At 40.7% G+C, this 25,383-nt stretch overlaps 2 protein-coding genes across 7 annotated transcripts in view; both read right to left on the bottom strand.

Annotated features, from left to right (window-relative positions):
* Window positions 1-2,045, bottom strand: part of LOC122552801 (TNF receptor-associated factor 5-like) — a 68,414-nt gene extending 66,369 nt beyond the window's left edge. For both annotated transcript variants that reach the window (XM_043695758.2, XM_043695760.2), the window contains exon 1: window positions 1,926-2,045. The gene's annotated coding sequence lies outside the window, so the exon portion shown is untranslated. The remainder of the gene's footprint in view (window positions 1-1,925) is intronic.
* Window positions 2,046-17,503: 15,458 nt separating this feature from the next.
* Window positions 17,504-25,383, bottom strand: part of rcor3 (REST corepressor 3) — a 68,023-nt gene continuing 60,143 nt past the window's right edge. For 3 of the 5 annotated variants that reach the window (XM_043695752.2, XM_043695757.2, XM_043695753.2), the window contains 2 exons: window positions 20,907-21,151; window positions 17,504-19,664 (listed from right to left, as the gene is read on the bottom strand). In XM_043695752.2, coding sequence (XP_043551687.1) covers window positions 19,347-19,664; window positions 20,907-21,151 — 563 coding nt within the window. In that variant the 3' untranslated portion in view covers window positions 17,504-19,346. The remainder of the gene's footprint in view (window positions 19,665-20,906; window positions 21,152-25,383) is intronic. The other 2 variants (XM_043695755.2, XM_043695756.2) reach the window with 1 other exon arrangement.

Genomic DNA, 25,383 nt, shown 5'->3' with positions numbered 1-25,383 from the left:
AGCTCATTTCACCCTCTGCATGAATAAGTTGCCCCTTACATCCCTTTTAAATCTTTCCCCTCTCATCTTAAATCCATGCCCTCAACTTTAGACTCCCCCACCATGGGGAAAAGACAATGTTTAAAAATATCTGGATTATAGTGAAGCAAGTTTTGTAAACTAAATTTTATTTTGCATTATAATATTCTTATCATTGAAGGATTACAATAGAAACATTTTTATTTGACAGTGACTTAATAGGTCCAACTTTTCATAATAATAGGACTTAAAAAATCGTGACCAACTGGAGTTTTTAACAATTTAACCTATTTTTCTAATCAATCTATTCAGAGATGTTATTACTCACCTCTGAAGCAGGTGGGACTTGAACCTAGGTTTCTGGGTGTAGAGGTCAGGACACTACCACTGTACCACTCGAAGGAAATTGTTTTAAAGTATTCTGGTGGTAATATAATTCTAATAATTTTGCAATTGCTAATACTTCAAATATCTGCCATGAGTGCAATATGCAGTGGGTGCTGAATTAAAGTCTTCAACTGCAAACTTGATTATATCATCAAAGATTACAATGGTAATTATGAATCATTTTTTATGAAAAATAAATAGACAAGGTCTTTTCCCTGGGGTGGGGGAGTCTAGACTGGAGGGCATAGGTTTAGGGTGAGGGGGGAAAGATTTAAAAGGACCAAAGGGGCAACATTTTCACACAGAGGGTGGTGTGTGTATAGAATGAGCTGCCAGAGGAAGTACAATTACAACATATAAAAGGCATCCGGATGAATATGTGAATAGGAAGGGTTTTGGAGGGATATGGGCCAAGTGCTGGCAAATGGGACTAGATAAATTCAGGATAGCAGTTGGCATGGATGAGTTGGACTGAAGAGTCTGTTTCTGCGCTGTACATCTTTGTGACTCTATGTATAAGCTGAAACTCCAACCTGAGATGTTTTCTGGTGTTTGTTTCCAGATTTCAAATCTTTTTGAATTAAATCTGGAGATGGTACGGATGGGGGTAAGAGACATCAACACAGAGGTGATAAATTATACCAGCTCCTCACTAGTTAAATGCATTGACTAATCTGTAGTCGTTCTTTATCTACCAGAACTCAATAGTCACCATTGGCAGAATTATTTATGCATTTGTGTGGTATTCCTGCATCCACTATTTTAATCCAGCTAATCCATGGCCTATATAAATAGAAAATAAAGGATACCCTATTCTTGCAAACATTGTTTTAATCCAGGTAATCCATGACCTTATTAATAGAAATTAAAGGAATGTCCTGTAAACGTGGTGAGCTTTTATCCACTGACATCACCAGCAATAATTTCTAGGTGAACATTGCAATATTAAAAGACACAATAAACCCTTGCCTGGTGCCATTAGGAATTATAAAGTTAAATCTACTGAGGAAACTGTAGAAAGCAATAGAGAAATAACACGATTCTCTCGCACAAGAAACTCACATGACCGACAGATTTACAGAGCCTTACATTTTGCTGTTTCCTCCTGTCAATGTTTATAGTGCAGTGCTTGGCTCAGGGGCAGGATGCAGGGTCAACTCCAGGGACCCGGCGGCAGTAGCAGCTGCCCGGCCCATAACAATAATAATAAACCAAAGTGTGTCGAGCAGTTAATGTTGGGGATGAACAGGGAAGGCAAGCAATGTTAGGATCGCACACCTCAGCGCCATTTTAAAGGCGACAGGAACTCTCCTTTTCGCCCTCAGATAGGAAAACGCCCGAATTTCACTCATAACGGGTTAGTGATTACAACCGCGCGTTACAAAGAAAGAAGTTCTCGAAGCAACCAGCGTACGTTTATCCCTGAAAGTCAGTCCACGAATATGAGGGGACTGAGATTTCCGACAGGTCGCCAGCGCTCCAACAAGGTGCCAAATAAATCACGGTGAAAGCCGCCTTACCTCCCGGAGCTGCTGAAGCTGGACTCGGGGGAAACCTTCGCATTACAGTCGGTGATGTGCTCTCCACTCGCAGCGCACTGTGTCAGCTAGACACTTTCAGGAAGTGGCAACATCTAAAATCGAAACTGACTGTAAAGGGAAACGCGGCAGCAGTCACCCACGTACAGTCAGCGCCTGGATTTCGACTTAGCCCTTTCCACTCTCAGCCATTCCAAGTTGTAACCATTCGTAATCACCACAACCCAACCACCCACCTCTTTGTGGGTGTTTTTGTTTCTTTCATCTCCACTTGCTTTTACTGACAACTATTGGCACAATGAGCTCACCACATTCAAAATCTAAACTTGTCGCTCTAATTCCATTCCCACGTCAGTGGACATGATGTGGAGTCGCCGGTGCTGGACTGTGGTGTACAAAATTTAAAAATCGCACAACACCAAGTTATAGTCCAACAGGTTTAATTGGAAGCACGAGCTTTCGGAGCGCTGCTCTTTTCTCAGGTGGTTATGGAGAATAAGACTGTAAGACACGGAATTTATAGCAAAAAGTTTACAGTGTGACGTAACTGAAATTGTATATTAAGAAAGATCTGGATTGTTTGTTAAGTCTCTCATATTTTAGAATCACGATGTTGCTTTCAGTTCTTTCATGTGTAAATCACAAAGCTTTTTTTAAAAGTTACATTCTCAAGTGAACTTTAACAATTGGTGTCATGTTGGCCCAGATAATCATTGAAGGTGTTAGCATCCCTGTGTGAGGCTGTTTGTGCCACAATGGTCAGACTGATTCTAATCTTAAGAAATGGATTTATAGAATGTAACATGGTTTCATGCAGTTTTGAGCAAAGTAAAATGTAATTCTGCAGTACAAATTCACCCCACAAACTTATATGTGTATGTGTGCTTGTGGGTGTGTGTTTGTGTGGGGGATAGTAATGAGTGTGAGAGAGAGTGTGTGTATGTGTGTGAGTGTAAAGGGATATAAGTCTGTGAGAGGGTGTGTGTGGGAGTGTATATATGAGCATATGAGAGAGTGTGTGTGTGTGTATAGTGCAATGGGGTCACCTGTAGTGTGACATGAACCCAAGGTCCCGATTGAGGCATTCCCATGGGTACCGAACATGGCTGTCAGCCTCCGTTCGTCCACTTCGCGTTGTTGCCTATCCCAAAGTCTGCCTTGGAGGACAGTCACCCGAAGGTCCGAGGTCGAATGTTCCGGACTGCTGAAGTGTTCTCTGACTGGGAGGGAACATTCCTGTCTGTTCATTGTTGTGCAGAGTCCATTCATCCATTGCTGTAGCCTCTGCTTGGTCTCACCAATGTACCATGCCTCAGGGCATCCTTGCCTGCAGCATAGATGAGATAGACAACGTTGGCTGAGTCACATGAGTACCTGCCATGTACATGTTAGGAGGTGTCCCCACGCGTAATAGTGGTATCCGTGTTGACACATTTTTCAGCGTCCAACATGACAAGGTTGTATGGTATTGTCCTGAAAGCCAGGCAGTTTGCTACGAACAATGATCTGTTTGAGGTTTGGTGATTGTTTAAAGGTGAGAAGTGGAGGTATGGGGAAGGTCTTGGCGAGGTGCTCATCCTCATTGATAATGTGTTGCAGGCTGCAAAGAACGTGGTGTAGATTTCAGCTCCTGGGAAGTACTGGACAATGAAGGGTACCCTGTCGGTTACAGCACGTGTCTGTCTCCTGAGGAGGTCATTACAGTTCCTCGCTGTGGCACATCGGAACTGGTGGTCAATGAGTTGAGCATCGTATCCCATTCTTATGAGGACATCCTTGAGTACTTCCAAGTGCCCGTCACATTCCTCCTCATCTGAATAGATCCTGTGTATGTGCAGGGCTTGTCCATAGGGGATGGCTGTTTTAATATGTTTCGGGTGGAAGCTGGAGAAGTATAGCATCAAGAGGTTATTTGTAGGTTTGCGATAGGATGAGGTGCTGAGATGCCCATCCTTAATAAAGATTCATGCGTCCAAGAATGAGATAGATAGTAGAGAGTTGTCCATGGTGAGTTTGATGGTAGGATGAAACTTGTTGATATCACTGTGTAGTTTTTTTCAGTGACTCCTCTCTATGGGTCAAGCGGAAGAAAATGTTGTCAATATACTTGGTGTATAATGTTGGTTGGAGGTCCTGCGTAGAGAAGAAGCCTTGTTCGAATCTGTTCATGAGAATGTTGGCATATTGGGGTGCAAATTTGGCCCCCATGGCTATTCCATGTGTCTAGATGAAGAACTGGTCGTCAAAGGTGAAGACGTTGTGATCGAGGATAAAACGGATGAGTTGTAGGATGGTGCTCGGAGATTGGCAGTTGTTGGTGTTGAGTACTGAGGCTGTTGTCACGATGCCATCCTTGTGGGGGATGCTGGTGTAGAGTGCTGAAATGTCCATTGTGACGAGGAATGTTCCCAGTTCGACTGATCTGTGGGTGATGAGTTTCTGTAAGAAATCCATAGTGTCGCAACAGAAGATGAGGGTCTCCTGTACAATGGGTTTCAAGATGCCTTCGACATAGTCGAAGGCAGGGAAATGTGTCACCCTGAGTCCCATTGCCTGATATGATAGGACATGCTGGTGTATTGGTTTTGTGTATCTTTGGAAGGCAGGAGAAATTGCCTATGTGAAAAGTACGTGGGATGTGTGCGCATCTCCATCAAGGATGGGCACCTCAGCACCTCATTCTACCGCAAATCCACGGATAACCTCATGATGCTACACTTCTCCAGCTTCCACCCAAAACATATTAAAACAGCCATCCCCTATGGACAAGCCCTACGAATACACAGGATCTGTTAAGATGAAGAGGAATGTGACGGGCACTTGGAAGTACTCAGGCTTGCTCTCATAAGAATGGGGAATGATGCTCAACTCATTGGCCGCCAGTTCCAATGTGCCACAGCGAGAAACGGTAATGACCTCCTCAGGAGACAGACACGACTTGCAACGGACAGGGTACCCTTCGTTGACAAGATTTAGAGTGGTGCTGGAAAAGCACAGCAGGTCAGGCAGCATCCGAGGAGCAGGAAAATCAACGTTTTGGGCAGGAGCCCTTCACCTTCCTTGTCCAGTATTTCCCAGGAGCCGAAAACTACTCCATGTTCTTCGCAGCCTGCAACAAATTATCAATGAGGATAAGCACCTTGCCAAGACCTTCCCCACACCTCCACTTCTCACCTTTAAAAAACCACCAAACCTCAATCAGATCATTGTTTGGAGCAAACTGCCCAGCTTTCAGGACAATAGCATACAACCTTATCGCAGTAGATGCTGCAAGATGTGTCAGAATATCGACATGGATACCACCATTACTTGTGGGGCACCTCTCACCATGTATGTGGCAGGTACTCATGCGACTCAGCCAACATTGTCTATCTCGTACGCTGCAGGCAAGGATGCCCTGAGGCAAGACAAGCAGAGGCTACAGCAACAGATGAATGGAGACTGCACAACAATCAACAGACAGGAATGTTCCCTCCCAGTCAGAGAACACTTCAGCGGTCCGGGACATTCGACATCAGACCTTCGGGTGACCGTCCTCCAAGGCGGACTTCGGGACAGGCAACAACAAGAAGTGGGTGAACAGAGGCTGACAGCCACGTTTGGTACCCATGGGGATGCCTCAACCGGGACCTTGGGTTCATGTCACACTACAGGTGACCCCATTGCACTATATACACACACAGACAGACTGACACACGCACACGTGCAGACCCTATCTCCTATGCTGACACATACACTCCCAGACACACCCTATCACAGACTTCGGTGTGAAAGATAAGGCTAAAGCTTTTACAGCAGTCTTCAGGCACAAGTACCAAATGGGTGATCCATTTTAGCTTCCTCCAGTGGTCCCCAGCATTACAGATACCAGTCTTCAGCCAATTTGATTCACTTTAAGTGACATCAAGAAATGGTTGAAGGCTCTTGTTGCTGCAAAGGCTACGGGCCCGGACAACATTCTGGCAAAAGTACTGAAGACTTATACTCCAGAACTTGCTGCTCCCCTAGCCAGCTCTTCCAGTACATTTACAATACTGGCACCTACCCAACAATGTGGAAAATTGCCCAAATATGTCCTGTACATAAAAAACAGAACAAATCCAACCCAGCCAATTACCATCCCATCAGTCTACTCTCAATCATCAATAAATAAATGGAAAGTGTCAACAGTGCTATCAAGCAGCACCTCAGCAATAACCTACTCAGTGGTGCCCAATTTGGGTTCTGCCAATGCCACTCAGCTCCTGACCTTATTACATCCTTTGTTCAAACATGGACAGAAGTGATGAATGGCAGAGGTGAGTAAGAGTTACAGCCTTTGACCTCAAGGCTGCATTTGACTGAGTGTGGCATCAAGGAGAATCAATGGGTATCTGGGAGAAACTCTCCAGTAGTTAGAATCATATCTGACACATAGTGAGATGGCTGTGACTGTTGAAGGTCAGTCGTCTCAGCTCCAGGACATCTCTGGAGGAGTTCCTCAGGGTATTGTCCTAGTCCCAAACATCTTCAGCTGCTTCGTCAATGACCTTCCCTCCATCACAAGATCAGAAGTGGAGTGTTCAACGATGATTGCACAATGTACAGCACTATTCACAGTTCTTCAGACACTGAAACAATCATGGAGATGTACAGCACAGAAACAAACCCTTCAGTCCAACTCATCCATGCCGACCAGATATCCTTAATTAATCTAGTCCCATTTGCCAGCACTTGGCCCATATCCCTCTAAACCCTTGCTATTCATATATTCACCCAGATACCTTTTAAACGTCGTAATTGAACCAGCCTCCACCACTTCCTCTGACTGCTTATTTGGCCACACTTTGAGTATTGTGTACAGTTCTGTTCACCGCATTCTAGGAAGGATGTGGAAGCTTTGGAAAGGGTTCAGAGGAGATTTACTAGGATGTTGCCTGGTATGGAGGGAAGTTCTTATGAGGACAGGCTGAGGGACTTGAGGCTGTTTTTGTTAGAGAGAAGAAGATTGAGAGGGGACTTCATTGTGATATATAAGATAATCAGAGTGTTAGATAGGGTGGACAGTGAGTGATGGTCAGCATGAGGGGACATAGCTTTAAATTGAGTGGTGATAGATATAGGACAGATGTCAGAGGTAGTTTCTTTACGCAGAGAGTAGTAGGGGCATGGAATGCCCTGCCTACAACAGTCGGAGACTCGCTACCTTTAAAGGCATTTAAGTGGTCATTGGAACAAACATATGGATGACAATACTATAGAGTAGGTTAAATGGATTTCAGATTGATTTCACAGGTTGGTGCAACATCGAGAGCCGAAAGGCCTGTTCTGCGCTGTAATGTTCTATGTTTTACATTCACCACCCTCTTTGTGAAAAAAATTGCCCTTTAGAACCCTATTAAATCTTTCCCCTGTCACCCTAAACCTATGCCCTCTAGTTCTGGACTCCCCTACCCCAAGGAAAATACCTTGTCTATTGACCCTATCCATGCCCCTCATGATTTTATAAACCTCTATAACCCCTCACCCTCCGACCCACCAGGGAAGATGTCCAAATGCAACAAAATGTAGACAATATCCGGGCTTCGGCTGACAAGTGGCAAGTAACATTCATGCCACACAAATGCCAGACTATGACCATTATCAAGAGACAATACAACCGCTGTCCCTTGATGTTATCATCACTGAATTCCCCACTATCAACATCCTGGGGGTTACCATTGACTTGAAATTCAGCTGAACTCACCATATAAATACAGTGGCTACAACAGTAGGTCAGAGGCTAGGAATGCTGCAGCTAGTAACACACCTCATGACTCCCCAAAGCCTGCCCATCACCTACAAAGCACAAGTCAGGAGTGTAATGAAGTACTCCCCACTTGCCTAGATGATTGCAGCTTCAGTAACGGTCAAGAAGCTTGACATCATCCAGGACAAAGTAGCCCTCCTGATTGTCACTACATCCCCAAGTATCCACTCCCTCCACCACTGATGCTCAGTAGCAGCAGTGCGTACTATCTACAAGATGCATGCAGAAAATCACCAAAGATCCTCAGACAGCACCTTCCAAATCCACAACCTCTTCCATCTAGGAGAAGGGCAGCTGATATATAGGAATACCGCCACCTTCAATTTCCCCTCCAAGCCACTCACCATCCTGATTTGGAAATATATTGCTGTTCCTTCACTGTTGCTGGGTCAAAATCCTGGAATTTTCTCCCGAATGGGTCAGCCTATAGCAGGTGGACTGCAGCGGTTCAAGAAGGCAGCTCACCACCATCTACTGAAAGGCAACTTGGGATCAGCTATAAATGCTAGCCAGTGAGTGAATCTCACATTCCACAAATGAATGAAAAAACTCTATCCAGCTTTCTTGGCATTCTGTAATTTTCAATGAGACTTTCCCCACCCTCCTAAAATCCATTAAGTACAAACCAATATCCAATTTAAACTCACTGACTCCCACGGTTACATTAATTTTATATCCTCAAACTCTGCTTCCTGTAAAGACTCTGTTCCATTCTCTTAGTTTCTATTGCATCTGTTCTGATGATGTCAGTTTCTGAAATGTCCACCACCTTCTTCAACCAAGGTTTCCCCACCACTGTGGTTGACAAGGCCCTCAACTATGTCTAACCCTTTTCTTGCACTTCTGCCTTCACCCCTTCTATTCCCTCCTAGAAAAGCAATAGGGATCCCTTGTACTTATTATCTACTCCACCAGCATCCACGTCCAAAGGATCATTAGCCACCATTTCTGCCACCTCCAGCTGGTTGTTATCATCAGACATATTTCCCCTTTCCTCCTGTCAGCCTTCTGCAGGGACTTTTCCCTTTGGGATATTCTGACCACTCTTCCTCCACTCCTAACATTTCCAAGCTCATGGCACTCCCATGCAATCGCAGAAGGTGTAATAACTGTCTGTTAATTTCCTCCTTCCTCGCTATCCATGATTCCAGACACACTTTCCACGTGAAGCAGCACTTTACGTGCACTTCACTGAATCTAGTCTACTGTATTTGCTACTCACAATATGGTCTCCTGTACATAGAACATAGAAAAATACAGCGCAGAACAGGCCCTTCGGCCCTCTATGATGCGCCGACCTGTGAACTATTCTCAGTTTGTCCCCCTACACTCTCCCAAAATCATCCGTGTACTTATCTAAGGATTGTTGCTGAGTTGACTATATTAGCAGGTAGGGCATTCCACGCCCTTACCACTCTCTGCATAAAGAACCTGCCTCTGACATCTGTCTTAAATCTATCACCCCTCAATTTGTAGTTATGCCCTCTCATACAAGCTGACGTCATCATCCTAGGAAAAAGTATTTCAATGTCTACACTATCTTATCCTCTGATCATCCTGTATGTCTCTATCAAATCCCCCCTTAGCCTTCTTCTTTCCAATGAGAACAGACCCAAGTCTCTCAGCCTTTTCTCATAAGACCTTCCCTCCAGACCAGGCAACATCCTGGTAAATCTCCTCTGCACCTTTTCCAATGCTTCCACATCCTTCCCAAAATATGGGGACCAGAACTGTACACAATATTCCAAGTGTGGCCGCACCAGCATTTTGTATAGTTGCAGCATGATATTGCGGTTCCGGGACTCAATCCCTCTACCAATGAAACCTAACACACCGTACGCCTACCAAGGATCTTTCCACTGACCCAGTACTCTGCCTTCCTGTTATTCTTCTCAAATTGCATCACCTCACATTTAGCTGCATTGAACTCCATTTGCCACCTCTCAAGTCAACTCTGCAGTTTATCCAAGTCCCCCTGCAACCTGTAACATTCTTCCAAACTGTCCACTACTCCACCGACTTTAGTGTTGACTGCAAATTTACCATCCACCTATGCCTGCGTCCAAGTCATTTATAAAAATGACAAACAGCAGTGGTCCCAAAACAGATCCTGTGGCACACCACTAGTAACTGGAAAAAGTGAGTACTGCAGATGCTGGAGACCAGAGTTGAAAAATGTGGTGCTGGAAAAACAAAGCAGGCCAGGCAGCATCCGAAGAGCAGGAGAATCGACGTTTCAGGCATAAGCCCTTCTTCAGGAATGAGCATTCCTGAAGAAGGGCTTATGCCTGAAACGTTGATACTCCTGCTTCTCGGATGCTGCCTGGCCTGCTGTGTTTTTCCAGCACCACACTAGTAACTGGACTCCAGACTGAATATTTTCCATCAACCACCACTCGCTGCCTTCTTCCAGAAAGCCAGTTTCTAATCCAAACTGCTAAATCACCCTCAATTCCATGCCTCTGCATTTTCTCCATCAGCCTACTATGTGAAAACTTATCAAAGGCTTTACTGAAGTATGCCACGTCAACTGCTCTACCCTCATCTATATGCTTGGTCACCTTCTCAAAATACTCAGTGAGGTTTGTGAGACACGACCTGCCCTTGACGAAACCATGTTGACTATTTCTTCTGAAGCAGTCCACCAAAACTTGTCACCCTTTGACTGAGTGCAGACAGGTTGGCCTGAAACTCTCAGATAAGCAGCAACTGTGCTTTCAATGGCAGAAGGGGTGACCCACGCAGGCTATCAAGCTTATCCAGTCCCTGAACTCCCTTTCAGCTCTGATTGCATTCGCGGTCCAGACTGCCCCCAACAAGAAGCTGAACCTCAGTTAGTTTCTGTGAAATACTGCAGTTGCTGGAGATTTGAAATGAAAGCAAAACTGTCTGTTCCCAGAACCCATTACAGACTTCATCATGTTCCCGGCCTCAGGCTGATCTTCCACTCTCAGACCAGTTCTCCCTCTCATTTGCTGCTGACAGACTAACCAGTAATCCTGCAACAGCACACATGGGAGAGAAAACTACATCTGACTGGAGGAGCAGCCCTCTGCAAAACGAGTAACCAAATTTCAAATGAAGCCAGACATTGAGTCATATGAATTGCTGTGGCAGCCCACGTGTGGGTCATGGGTTGTAGATAGGGCACCCCCCCCGTCAGGTCAACTGAAGTTCACAAGTCATAGAGTCAGATGTACAGCACAGAAACAGACTCTTCGGTCCAACTCGTCCATGCCGATCATATTCCAACACAATCTAGTCCTACTTGCCAGCACCCGGCCCATATCCCTCCAAACCCTTCCTATTCATAAACCCATCCAGATGCCTTTTAAAATGTTGCAATTGTACTAGCCTCCACCACTTCCCCTGGCAGTTCATTCCATACACATACCACTCTCTGCGTGAAAAAGTTGTCACTTAGGTTTCTTGTATCTTTACCCTCTCACCTTAAATGTATGTCCTCGGGTTCTGGACTCCCCTACCCAAGGGAAAAGACCTTGCCCCTCAGGTTTTTACAAACCTCTAAGGTCACCCCTCAGCCTCCAACACTCCAGGGAAAACAGCCCCAGTCTATTCATCCTCTCCTTTTGCTCAAATCCTCCAACCCTGGCAACATCCTTGTAAACTTTTCTGAACACTTTCAAGTTTTACAACCTCCGATAGGAAGGAGACCAGAATTGCACACAATATTCCAAAAGTGTCCTGACCAATGTCCTGTACAGCCACAGTATAACCTCCCAACTCCTGTACTCAATGCTCTGACCAATAAAGGAAAGCATACCAAACGCCTTCTTCACTATCTTATCTACCTGTGATTCTACTTTCAAGGCGCTATGAACCTGCACTCCAAAGTCTCTTTGTTCAGCAACACATCCTCAATGAGTAATTAAGAACCATTAGTATCTGTGAATCCATATTGCAGCTAGAATCAATTTTCTTAGCATACGATAAAATAAGTTTGCAAAAGATGGCATTACTCATTAAGAAAAATATCATAGCTGCACTCAGAGGGCACTTTGGAGGGCTCTTCCAGCAAGGCTACTATAGAAGGATCTCAGGAATAAAATGTGGGGAGACAAAACATAGATCGGGTAACTGTTTCATGAAACACTTATAATCTATCCATAAAAAAGACCCTGAACTTCCTGTTGCCCATTATTTCAACACACCGTTATTTCAACATACCACTGTTCCCTGGCCAACATTTCTGTCTCGGGCATGCTGCGCTGCTCCTGCAAAGCTCAATATAAGCTGTAAGAAAAGCATGTAATTTCCTGTTTGTGAACCTTGCGGCCTTCCAGTCTCAATATTGAGTTCAATAATCTTTGGTTCTGAGTGCCTTCTTCCAAGTTCTTACCAACCCTCACACCCCTAACTCTGTCAAAACATGGGCAGCTTTCATCACAGCCAACCCATTTTCACCCACTAATGGTCTCCATAAGCAGCTTTTCTTTCTCCTCCCCTCATCATTACCCATCCCTTTATCTGCCTAACTTCTGTTCTCTCTCTTTGTGTTCCATCTCCATCTATCATTCACTCCTTGACCACATTGTCCGCCTGCCCTCTGTCTTTAGCACAAATTACACCTTTTCCTGGTATAATCACTGAACCCAAAACATTGACTTTGCTTTCTATTCATGGTTTGTGCCAGATTGGCTGAGTTTATAGAGTCATAGAGTCATACAGCATGGAAACAGACCTTTTGTCCAACTCGTTCATGCCAGCCAAGTTTCCCAAACTAGACTAATCCCACTTGCCTGTGTTTGGCCCATATCCTTCTAAACCTTTCCTATTTATATACCAGTCCAAATATCTTTAAATATTGTAATTGTATCTGCATCTACCATTTCATCTGGCAGTTCATTCCACATATGAACCACACTCCGTTTGAAAAAGTTGAACCTCGTAGGCATAGTTTTAGCAAGACCTCCCTATTTTCACACTCCATTCCATTTGAAATAAATGGCAAAACTATACTTGCCTTTCCTATTACTCAATGAACTTGGGATTCATGCATGCAGACCCCTAAGTAATTCTGTGCTGAAGCTTTCTGTAGCTTCTCTCCATTTAAATAGATTAGATTCCCTACAGTGTAGAAACAGGCAATTTGGCCCAACGAGTCCACACTCACCCTCCAAAAGAGTTGCCTGCCCTGATCTATTTCCCTCTGACCAAATAATATTCAGCTTTTCTATTCTTCCTCCAAAATGCAGAACAACACATTTCTTTTCTTCTTGGAGTAGCCTGCTTTTGTTACCACTTTGACTTTGCAGGAATTGATAATGATCTTTGTGCCCCATCCAGTTTTGGCATCATCACATTAGGTAAACCTCAACTGCTATGACTCAATTGAAAAATGTTGTTCATCCACAACTTAATGTCTTCCTTTCCTTGAGTCAGCCTCTCTGAATTGAATCTGTAAGGATGTTGTTTCACAGGTAATGCCCCCACATTAATCTCCTAAACAGCCAAAACAAAATTTATTGATTATTCTGTGATTGCTTTTAAAAGTCATTTTGATAGTTTTCTGAAAGATAAAATTGATACACTTTAACCTTTTAAACACATCTGTATCTAAACTATTACTGGAAGGCCAATTTTTGAATTTAGAATTTCTGACTCATTCTTCAAATGTTTTGATATTTCTCTTGCTACTTCTTTCACTACTGAAAGTATACTTGCCCCAGCTATCTTCTATAAGATAATACCTCTTTAACTTAATATTTTAATGACACACTCACTGATTTTTTTCTCTTGTTCTGGAATACTCACTATATAATTCACATCGAGTTTATTTTTGATTTGATAAGGTCCAATGAACCATTATTTTAATGATTCCACAGAGGCAGGTAACAACACTAACACTTAGATATCGGCACCAAAATTTTGAATTTTAGTTTTCATTGTTTTTTTCACACTTTTCAAATGCGTTTAACCAACTCGCATGTTTGGTCAGTTTCTTTCTGTAGAAACTTCTGTTCTAGCTGGAACTGAAATCTCTGAATTTGGATTTATCAATTTGTCATTAATTAATTTAAGTGGCCCTCTCACCTCATGTCCATATATTATTTTGAAAGGACCAAATCCTGCAGACTCATTTGGAACATTCCTAATGGCAAATAGTCATAATAAATTTTTAAAATCCCAATCATCAGGAAATTCTTGACGACAAGCTTTAATCATGCCATCTTTCCAATGTACATTGAGCTTGTGAGTGATAAGCAGAAAAATAATTGTTTTATTCCAAAATTAGCCATTATGTTTTGAATATTTGCAAACTAAAACTTGAATCTTGATATGATTGTATTTCTTTGGGTAATCCAAATGTTGTAAAACAAAATTACTTACTCCTTTTCCACTAGAGGTTTTGCAGTTGTTTTTTCTTAAAGGCACTGCTTCATGAAATCTTGTGGAAATATCCATAATTGTTAAAAGATACTAATTTCCATTCCTGACTTTAGTGGCAATCCTATGCAATCTATTTTTCAAAGTTGGCATCAGAATTAAAGGTGCTGGTTTAATTGATGGTGTTTCCCCACTACCTGACATGAATGGCCTATCTGGCAAAATGTGAGTACATATTTAGGTAATCCTGGCCAATAAAAATGTTCTAATATTTTAACCTGTGTTTTCCTAATAGTTAAGTGACCTGCCATTGGAATTTAGAGATCCACTCATAAGAATTTGTTACAATGCCTCTAATGCAACTATCCCCTAATAGATACCTGCTCATCATTGAATGATATTTAAGGTGTCTCTACTTCCTCATTAGTACTTTGTTTTTCCAATAATAGCATTCAGGTATTGTTTCTGATTCAATTTCTCAATAGGTTGCTGGTATCTCTTTCAGTTTGGAATCTGTTGCATTTCTATTAAAGAGGGTGAGCTTAACATTCTCTTTAATCTGTTTTAGCTACATTTTTGAAAATTATATCTGATAATTGAATTTTCTAAGTCATTCCTAGACTCCTTTTCTTCCAGTCTAATGCTAAGGGTCTGAGATCTAGTCTGCAACCCAGTCAAGAAACAATCCAGGACGTTGCTGCTGTAACATTTCATTTCTTTTTCCTCCATTGGTTGTTTCACTGCTCTTAGCAAGGCCAATATTCTTGAAACTGCCTGTTAATTTCCCAAAGTAAAGTCAATTTATTTGACATGAATCTGTTTCACTTTTCCAACTATGACTTCTCAATTTACCAAAGTGTAAAATGAGACTGGTATATCATTTAGGGCAAGCTCATTGAGGTGGCTTACTTTTATCCCTCTCATGGAAAAAAATGTATTTCAAAAAGATAGGAACACAGAATATTCAGGAGTTTTTTTAAAAAACAGTGTTGTCATGTTGCTTGTGACTCATTGCTTTAACTTTCTCTTCCATTCCTATTCTGAATGGTCAGTCTTGGCCATGTTCCAATTAAGCTCTAAACACCGGTACCTATGACTCCCATTCAGTGATTTCTGAGAGGGGTGGAGAACGGTGTTGGTGAAGCCCAGATGTCAACTCAATGAATTTCAATAAGCGATCAGGGCTAACAATTTTGCCTTTTAGGTTTTCCATTTCCAAGATTCATGGTAGGCAATCTGAAGCAAGGAAGAATGTACCAATGGAAATTAGAGCTTGTCAAACAAGGATAGCACCTAGGTACAAAGATGCATGACCAAAATTACTGCTGCATACAGTCAGGAGCAGCAACGATATACATTTCCCAGAAATGAGAAGAAACCTCTGGTTACCATTAAAAATATGATTACATGTAGTGAGGTGTAGGGTCGTAATTTTGTGCCTGTTCCTGAATACAATGAAAGAAGCAATTCAGTGATCTAACCACATAAGGGTTTTTGGGAGTACAAGTGGTGATTCTTCCCAGTTCAATCCATCTCATCCACACTTATTTTCTATGTATTTCATGAACTTCCCTTCATTCATCCACCAGTCATCTTAATCCAGATTGCAGTGATGCATCTATCTCATAGTCACCATTCATTTAACAAGTGCTAATTGCCAGGTTATACATTACCAAAATATTCAGCTGCTGCTCTATTAAAAATTACTTATGTATATTTCTATTCACATGCTTTAGTGTGGTCTCATCCTTGCTATTCTTAACTATGTTTTCTTGGACTTTGTAATGTATCCTGACATCTGTGTAACACTGCTAATGATTTTTTTTGTTAATACAATCCATACCTGAAGTTTCCTTCTTGGATGTAACTCAGAAATTATATTGAAAATTGCAGGCAATTTGTAGACATCAAATTACACCCAAGTATCTTCCTAATCTCCGAATGCACCTGAATTTGGGCATAAATCAGTCTGAGCTGAAAATGTGTTGCTGGAAAAGCGCAGCAGGTCAGGCAGCATCCAAGGAGCAGGGGAATCGACGTTTCGGGCATAAGCCCTTCTTCAGCCCGTTTCCTGAAGAAGGGCTTATGCCCGAAACGTCGATTCTCCTGTTCCTTGGATGCTGCCTGACCTGCTGCGCTTTTTCAGCAACACATTTTCAGCTCTGATCTCCAGCATCTGCAGTCCTCACTTTCTCCTCATAAACAAACAGAAAACAATGTAATGCCAAATTGAAATATAATAATCTCCCTCATTCATGCAAATCAGGTATAGCATGACTGACAGCCTCCAAATGGAAAAGCTTTCCAATTTTAAATGTTTTAATTATTTTACTATACAAATGCATTCAAAAATTAATCTGTCAATGGGATAGTACTTCGATTTGAGGGCTGCAAGTAGAAATTTGTTTGGAAAGGTCAATTATGAATATAAAGTTTAAAAAGTCAAGAGTACCTGGGTCACATTGTCATTGAATATGTAAGTAAGAGCCATAGAGATGTACAGTATGGAAACAGATCCTTTGGTCCAACTTGTTAATGCTGACCAGATATCATAACCTAATCTAGTCCCGTTTACCAATATCCAAAATTTTGCAGTCTTTTAAGTGATTAGTTTGCATCAAGCATTTTCCTAATTATCAGAAAGTGTCTGAACTTTATATGGGCAGAAAACATACTAAAACCCATATCAATATATGTCTCCCCATTCACACAAATCAAGTATAATTGACAATGTCCAGTTGGAGAAACTTTCCAATTTTCCCAAATCTGAAATGGCAAGTTTGTCATACAAGAAAAGGTTTTCAGTCATATTGTATTAATTATAGTTTAAAAGGTTAAGAAGGAATCTCATTGAAACATAAAATTTTGATGCACGTTTCCCCCAGTCAGGGGTCCAGAACAATGGGTTATGGTCTCAGGATATATGAAAGGCTATTTTGGACTGGAATGAGGAGAAATTTCTTCACAGGGTGGTGAAACTGTGGATTTCTCTATTACACTAGGCTATGGAAGCCAAGTCCCTGAATATATCTGAGAAACAGGTAAGATATCTAAAGACTAGAAGTGTCAAGATGCACAGTGAGAGAGTAGTATAGCATTGAGATAGAGAATCAACCACTACTATGTTCAATGTAATGTTGGTCCAATAGCTTACTCCTGCTTCTATTTTGGAGGCCTTAATTTCTGTCTTTCTTGCATCTTACTCTTGCATAAAGGTTCGTCACTCCAAGTACCAAATTAGACAGACTAAAGCAAAACTACAGAAATTAGAAAACATTTTGCCGTGCAATATTCAGTTGCAAATTTTCAGTTGCAGAATTAACTTTTTATGGAGCATAAGAGGTCCCAATATAAAGCAGTAAAAGCTATTTATAACAATGTGTTAACTGCAAACCTATTAAAAGCCTTATTAAACACAAAAAAATCATTTCCAGATAAAAGTTTAATACAGCAAAGGAGCAAGCACACAATTTCTCACACTAAAAATATTGCTTAAAAGTACATGCAGAAGGTCTGATTTAACAGATAAATAAGGAAGCTGACTGTACATGCGCAGTTGTTACATATCCTATAAACTAAAATAAGACAAAATTCATGACATTATATACAGTAAACTACTTTGAGGTTTTATAGGTTCTTCTTTGTGCTATCGTCTACAAATTACAGTATAATTTCATTTTAGTATTTTTAAACATCTTACACTGAAAAAGAATTAATGCATATCAATACAGTCTCAAGCCATTCTGGATGTAGGTTTGCTCGTTGAGCTGGAAGGTTCATTTTCGTCACCATACTAGGTAACATCATAAGTGAGCCTCCAGATGAAGCCATTTCTCAAGCCGTTTTTACTAAAAATTAACTATTTGAAAAATTCTCACACCCACTCCCTCTATTTCCCTACAGGGCACAATCTACATTTGCCTTTTTCTGGGAGAGAATGATTCTGCAGACTGTCTTCTAATACATGATCATGGTTAATGGCCTTCTGCTAGCAGCCAACTGGAGGCACATTTCTAAAGTAAGGCAATTGTGCCTGGGCTACCCTGGCCACTTTCCCCTCACAGTAAGTATTCTATCATATTCAACTATTCAATCTACTGGCTAGACTGAAAACTAATAAAAGTTCATACTCAAAGGTGTACAGTAGTATCCGGTTATGGACACCTTTACAACTCAGACTCATGATCTCTTGGCTTGTGAATAACTGTTCAAGGACCTATTCTTGGCCATCAATTTCAATAATCTTAATAACATTGAGTTGATAATGTGATGAATGTACCCTTTGTGATGTTCATTTCCCTGTGAACAGGACTCACGTCTTGTACCCTAGGAGGTAATTATTTTAATTTAAAAGAATTGCATTATCATGAGGTTAAAATATGTTTGCTACAAAAATACAGCAATTGCCACATCTTAGTAGCTATTAATCATTTTATAAATACATTTTTTAAAATGTAGGCATAATGACAGATTTTGATTAGCTGAGATCAGATATTTAAATTTATTGTAATTTTGATCAACAGGAAGATTATATCTGGAGTTATCCTAAACCAAGTGCACCTCTTTGGTATGAAAACCAATAAAATGCAGTAACTATCTCACTTTCAGCTATGTTATATTTTACAAAATTCAAATTATATGCAATAAATTGAAAACATCTAATAAATTAAAATTAATTTTCTGTCTGACTGGATGTTTCAAATCAATAGATTTATTTTGGAATTAAACTGAATTAAGTGCACTTCCTTGTGACCAGGTTTTTGACTTGTACAACGAGGAGTTGATGCTGTCAAATCCAAAAAGTTTTAACCATAAAAAATACAATTTCAAAAGACTGTATTTTATACAACACAATCTTTTATGTTTCCTGATGTTTAATCTTTATTAACTGAATACTGTAATTTCAAATATAATAAATTAGTACAGGGCAATAAAATAAGGATTGTGGTGCACTAGCTTGCAAAAACAACTGCAAAAAACATTTTTCTTAAGTTCCTCAGGTGTCAATGTTATTGATTTTCATTTTCTGTACAAAAAGACATGGACAGACAATAAGTAATCTAATTTAAAATATTGTGTTGTCAGGATTTCAATTCACCCAAAATAAAGAACTCGCAGAGATGCAGTATGTCAAGATACAATTAGCTAGTGTTAAACATTCATCTTAGTTGGTGAATTTTGGGACATGTTGAAACATCTTTAATTAAACAAAGCCACACAAGCAAACTTTTCTGTTTTAGTTACGTCAAAAACAAAGAAAAATTAAGTCAATGTAAAGATGAAGGCTGTGATTCCGATTGAATTCCAATCAGCGATGGAGGCTGCTGCAGTACTGGCCTAGGGTTCAAGCGGGGTGGAATAGGGTTACTTGGGCGTATTAGTGGGGGTGGAGGTTGGTTAAGAGTTGGTCTTGGCTGTAAAAAACGAGTCTGTTGCTGGAGAGGAGGTGGCTGACGATGAAGAGCAGGAGCTGCAGGAAGCACTGGTCGAAGCAATGGTGGAGGCTGGTTTAAAGTAGCAACGCATGTAACAGCAACAGTAACTGGAGTTGGAGGTGCTGGGCCAGAAGCTGGAGGAGGTTGAACCTGTAAAAGAAATAAGGAGAAGAACTAGCCATAACTCACATGAAAACAAATAGCCTTTAGATATCTAAATTAGAATAACTTGTGCCTACAACTTGGAGCACATGAAATGTTCAGATGCAACTGTATTAAGAAACTAATATATTTTTATTCATAAAAATTATATCAAGGTCCCCAGTTTTTCTTTCCATTGTTTTCTAGAAATCTCTATTTTCAAATTAGAGACCCGATGAGAACTTTTGCAGTGTTTTTACTTTTACAGTATTGAAGTGTAACCAGTAAAAAAATTCTTAGTTCATCTTCTGACATTGGAAGAGTGCTCAACTGGTAACACTTTCATCTCGGAGTCAAAAGGTTGTTCCACTTGAGCACAAAAATTAAAGCTGACATTCTAGTACAGAGATAGGGACAGCTACATTTGTTAGATGACTTTTGTTTAAATGAAATGTCAAATCAAGGCCACCTGCCTTTTCAGGTGAAGTTAAATGATTCCATTATATATTGATAATAAGGGTGGCTCAGACTCCCAGAAAAGGATTATCTCTGTGGCACAGCTGAGAAGAAGGGAAAATTCTGCCTGATTGACAGCTTATTAAAATATTATAAAGCTATATTTTTGTCTGTGATCTCTTCTGCAAAGGCTGAATATTTATTTGGACAAGTTAAATTAGTATCAAATGCCTACTATTACCTGGTCTTTAAAATGTCTAGTTGACACTTTTATATGTTTGTAGATGCAGGTTTTTATTTTATAAATAAAGTTATAAATAAGTGCTTTTTAAGTAGTTCCTCACAGACCACTGTTTCCACAGACTGTACACTGGGTGAATAGGCATGGAATTGTTTTGAGCTGACATGGAGGGTATGAGGGTCTTTTGGGGTTTGGATAGGAGGGCATGTAATTAGCATGGGGAAGGATCAGGGTATAAGGGATGAGGTAAGAGAGCCTGAACAAAATAAAGAAATAAGTGAAACAAATTTCCAGAGAATCAAAACAGGTCTTTTAAACAGCTTGCCTTGGCATTCAGCTGCCATGGTTACCACTCCTAATCTAATTCTTGGACAGCGAACCTGACTTTATCTCACATATCCTGCGAGGCTAGAGCAAACATCTGGCCTGACGGGGCACCTTCAATAAAGAAGTTCTACCACCTGCTTTGGTAATGAAAACCCAGCCCTTACTATTTCTTTTTAAATGCTAAAGTACACTTACAATAGAAACAAAGGATGGGATGAAAAACTTACTACCTCCTCCTCTACATCTGGACTTTTTGCTGGAACAGAAATCAAGGTGGGCTTTCCTTCATCCCCTGATGTGGGAGACACTCCATTAGATTCTTGTGTTCCTTGTTCTGCCTCCCATTCCTGTAGGACTTCTTCAAGATTAAAACGACGTCTGTAGTTAACAAAAAAGTTCTTCACTTGTCCAACAGTCTTGTTTCCAATCACGTCTGCGATGGCTTGAAAGTCCTTTCCATATTTACGGACACCTGCAGTCACACAAGACATTTTTAGATTATGACTTCACCTCCTGATAGTGAAGCAGTAAGAGGGAAATATCTCTGAACATCTAAACACAAAATTAGAAAAATAGTAAATATAAGGTCATAAGATATAGGAGCAGAATTTGGCCATTCAGGTCAGTGAGTCTGCTCTGCCATTTCATCATGGCCAATATGTTCCACAACCTCATACTCCTGCCTTCTCCCTTTAATATATTTGACATATGGAGGAGTAAACAGAAAGACATAGGTGGAAGGTTGTGCTGTTTGCACATTGTGCTGGGTGTACAGTTTACGAAGTAAATTCACATGAATAATCTCCTGGACCTGTTATCCAATTACCAATGTGAAGGATTACAAGTAAAAAAGTTTTCTTCAATGTATCAAGGATCCTTATTTTAAATGAGTCGCATCTAACTTCTGTTGCAGAGATAAATCATACATGTCAAAAACAGTAAAACCTCAGTGTTGCTAATGGAAAGGGCTATTTGTCTAAAAAGGATGTAGACTGGCTCAGCCGAACTAACACAATAGTCTCAGTAATCTTTATCACTGAGATTACAAAGTTTGAAATCCATATACTTGCAGTCCTGAAAGTTGGGTAAATTGCCTTATTAATGTACAAATCTTTAAATGTGTGTTGCAGCACTCTACATTTAAGTTTACAGGGCATTCTAGTGTTGGAACATTTCAGTTGACTATTTCTACCTATTTTTAAATCATCCAATATCAGTGAAATAAGAATCCATAGTTTTAAAGATGCTCTAATTTTCCTGTGCCAATACAGGTTGGATATTTAGTGTTAGTAATTTCTTGTGCATTGTGAATAATATACAGTATATAGAAGTCAGTTACGAAGAGGAGGATGGCTAATTTTCATGGTATTAGGCAAGGACTTTCAAAAGCTGATGGGGACAGATGTTGGAAAATGGGAAGCCTTCAAAAATGAGATAACGAGAGTCCAGAAACAGTATATTCCTATTGGGGTGAAAGGAAAAGCTGGTGGGTATTGGGAATGCTGGATGACTAGAGAAATTGAGGGTTTGGTTAAGAAAAAGACAGGAGAAATCGAGCGAATCCTTAGAATAGTACAAAGGCAGTAGGAGTATATTTAAGAGGGAAATCAGGAGGACAAAAAGGGGACACGAGATAGCTTTGGCAAATAGAGTTAAGGAGAATCCAAAGGGCTTTTACAAATACACTAAAAACAAAAGGGTAACCAGGGAGAGAATAGGGCCTCTTAAAGATCAGCAAGGAAGCCCATGTGTGGAGCCATAGGAGATAGGGGAGATACTAAATGAATATTTTGCATCAGTGTTTACTATGGAGAAGGACATGGAAGATATAGAATATGGGGAAATAAATGGTGACATCTTGAAAAACATCCATATTACAGAGGTGGTGTTGCTGGATGTCTTGAAACGCATAAATGTAGATAAATCCCCAGGACCTGATCAGGTGTACCCTAGAACTCGGTGGAAAGTTAGGGAAGTGATTGTTGGGCACCATGCTGAGATATTATATTACCGATAGTCACAGTTGAGGTGCCGGAAGACTGGAGGTTGGCTAACGTGGTGGTAAGGAAAAGTCAGGGAAATATAGATCGGTGAACCTGACATCAGTGGTGGGCAAGTTGCTGGAGAGAATCCTGAGAGTCAGGATTTACATGTATTTGGAAAGGCAAGGACTGATTAGAGATAGTCAACATGGCTTTGTGTGTGGGAAATCACGTCTCATGGACTTAACTGAGTTTTTTGAAGAAGTAACAAAGAGGATTGATGAGGGCAGAGCGGTAAACGTGATCCATATGGACTTCATGTGTCATAATGATTGCTGCTGGGTCTACTGGTTTTCTGGATGTGAAAATAGTTAGTAAGTTTGCTGATGACACCAAAATTGGAGTGTAGTGGAGAGTGAAGAAGGTTACCTCAGAATACAACTGGATCTTGGTCAGATGGGCCAATGGGCTAAGTAGTGGCAGATGGAGTTTAATTTGGATATATGCGAGGTGCTGCATTTTGGAAAAGCAAATCAGAGCAGGATTTATACACTTAATGGTAAGCCCTTAAAGCTGAACAAAGAGACCTTGGAGTGCAGGTTCATAGTCCCTTGAAAGTAGACTGGCAGGTAGATAGGATAGTGAAGACGGCGTTTAGTATGCTTTCCTTTATTGGTCACAGCTTGAGTATAGGAGTTGGGAGGTCATATTACAGCTGTACAGGACATTGGTTTGGCCACCTTTAGAACATGGCACGCAATTTTGGTCTCCTTCCTATCGGAAGGATGTTGTGAAACTTGAAAGTTCAGAAAACATTTACAAGGATGCTGCCAGGGATGGAGATTTGAGCTATAGGGAGAGGCTGAACATACTGGGGTGTTCTCCCTGGAGTGTCGGAGGCTGAGGGTGGCCTTATAGAGGTTAATAAAATCATGAGGGGCATGGATAGGATAAATAGACAAAGAATTTTCCCTGGGGTGGGGGAGTCCAGAACTAGAGGTTTAGGGTGAGAGGGGAAAGATATAAAAGGGACCTTAGGGGCAGCTTTTTCACACAGATGATAGTTCGTGTATGGAATGAGCTACCAGAGGAAGTGGTGAAGGCTGGTGAAATTATAGTATTTATAGCATCTGGATGTGTATATGAATAGGAAGGGTTTAGAGGGATATGGGCCAAGTGCTGGCAAATGGGACTAGATTAGGTTAAGATAACAGGTTGGCATGGACGAGTTAGACCGAAGGGTCTGTTTCCGTGCTGTACATCTCTATAACTAATTAATGCTAATATTTTACTTATAACTTTAGGTTTCAAATTTCTGCAACAAGTTCAAGAATCAAAAACACTGGCTAAACTGTTTTGGAGGAGTTACTCAGCCATAAAGCTTGAGGGAGCTGAATTAGCACACCTAATTTAAGTAAAAGCATCTCTGGACTAAAGGTGCAAAATTTGGATTTGTTATGATGTGCCAGTCAGGATCAGGAGCATACACAAATAGTGATGCAGGATGACCTGATTAAGAAATGGAAAGCATACAAACAATGCACAGAATAACTTAATGGGAAGGCAATTGTCACATTGTCTGGTAGTTGCAAACCACATCAATTCACCACCGTAAACCTTTTATGCAGAATATACGCACATTCTTTCTGTTTCTGTAAAGATAATACCTCTGCGCTGCAATTATTGTACTGGAACACAATTATCAGCCCACTAGCGGCCATTATTCTGTGGCTTTTGCCTAAATACCACTGAGTTGTAACTAATAATGAAAACATATGTAAACTGTGCTCACTTGAATCTTGCTGAAGAAGCATTTGGACTGACCAGTGTTGGCTCCCAGCAAGCAGAATAAAAGATACCTCTTGACTACTGCAATGGGACTGAGTGTTAAAATTTTATAACAGAGTATTTCTTGAACAGTTTATGAGTATGTCTATAAATGCTAAATCAACCTCTTAAATTCAAAATTGCTGTATCTCCAAATCTCTGTTATAAAGCTGACTGCAAAAATTGTAACTCAGAAAGATAATAAAAGGTTTAAGAAACTTAAGATTAAAAATAAAATTTCCAAAAATTAAAGAAATAGAACACACTCTTATAAATGGCCATTTCTTTGAAAAAAAAAAATTAAATAGCAGTGGAAAACTGCAGGTTGGACTCTGGCTTTTAACTTTGGTTTAAATTCATTCACACGAGCTGGTGGAAACAGTTTACAGAAATTAGAATTGGTCTCTGCTGGCTCAGGACTGCAACAAAATAAAGAATATGGTACAATCCTAATCCAGAATGGAATGGGAAGAGGGCTCCCTAGCTCAGACATGCTCATAATTCAGCAATTGAAAATCTTATTTTGGAGGCCTCAGCATAGCTCTGTGGGAAACAGAAAAATATCAATAAAGTACTGTAGATGGTGAACTTCTGATGTCAAGGTTAAGCACAAAAACCCATGTGTTAGCATACACAGGTTATCTTTAAATGGGTCACGGGTGCACCTGATTCAGCTGTCAGTGTAGATGTCTGGAGTGATTTTCTAGCATTGGCAAATGAAGCAAAATTTAAAGTGCTTGAATCCAGCTCCAATTTGAGACCAATTTCAGTGCCAAACTAATGTTTTTGTTAAAAAAAACCTCCGAATTCCTGTCAAAAACAATTATGGATGTCGCAAGATTCTGATAATTTGCATAAATTTTGCTCACTAGAAAAACACACAGAAAATAACATG

The sequence above is a fragment of the Chiloscyllium plagiosum genome, unplaced genomic scaffold, assembly GCF_037043375.1.
Source record: "Chiloscyllium plagiosum isolate Xiang-an unplaced genomic scaffold, Cpla_swu_hap1 HiC_scaffold_10, whole genome shotgun sequence".
NCBI classification, from domain to species: Eukaryota; Metazoa; Chordata; class Chondrichthyes; order Orectolobiformes; family Hemiscylliidae; genus Chiloscyllium; species Chiloscyllium plagiosum.
Note: the sequence above shows the minus strand (reverse complement) of the source record. Positions and strands in the feature narration are given on the sequence as shown.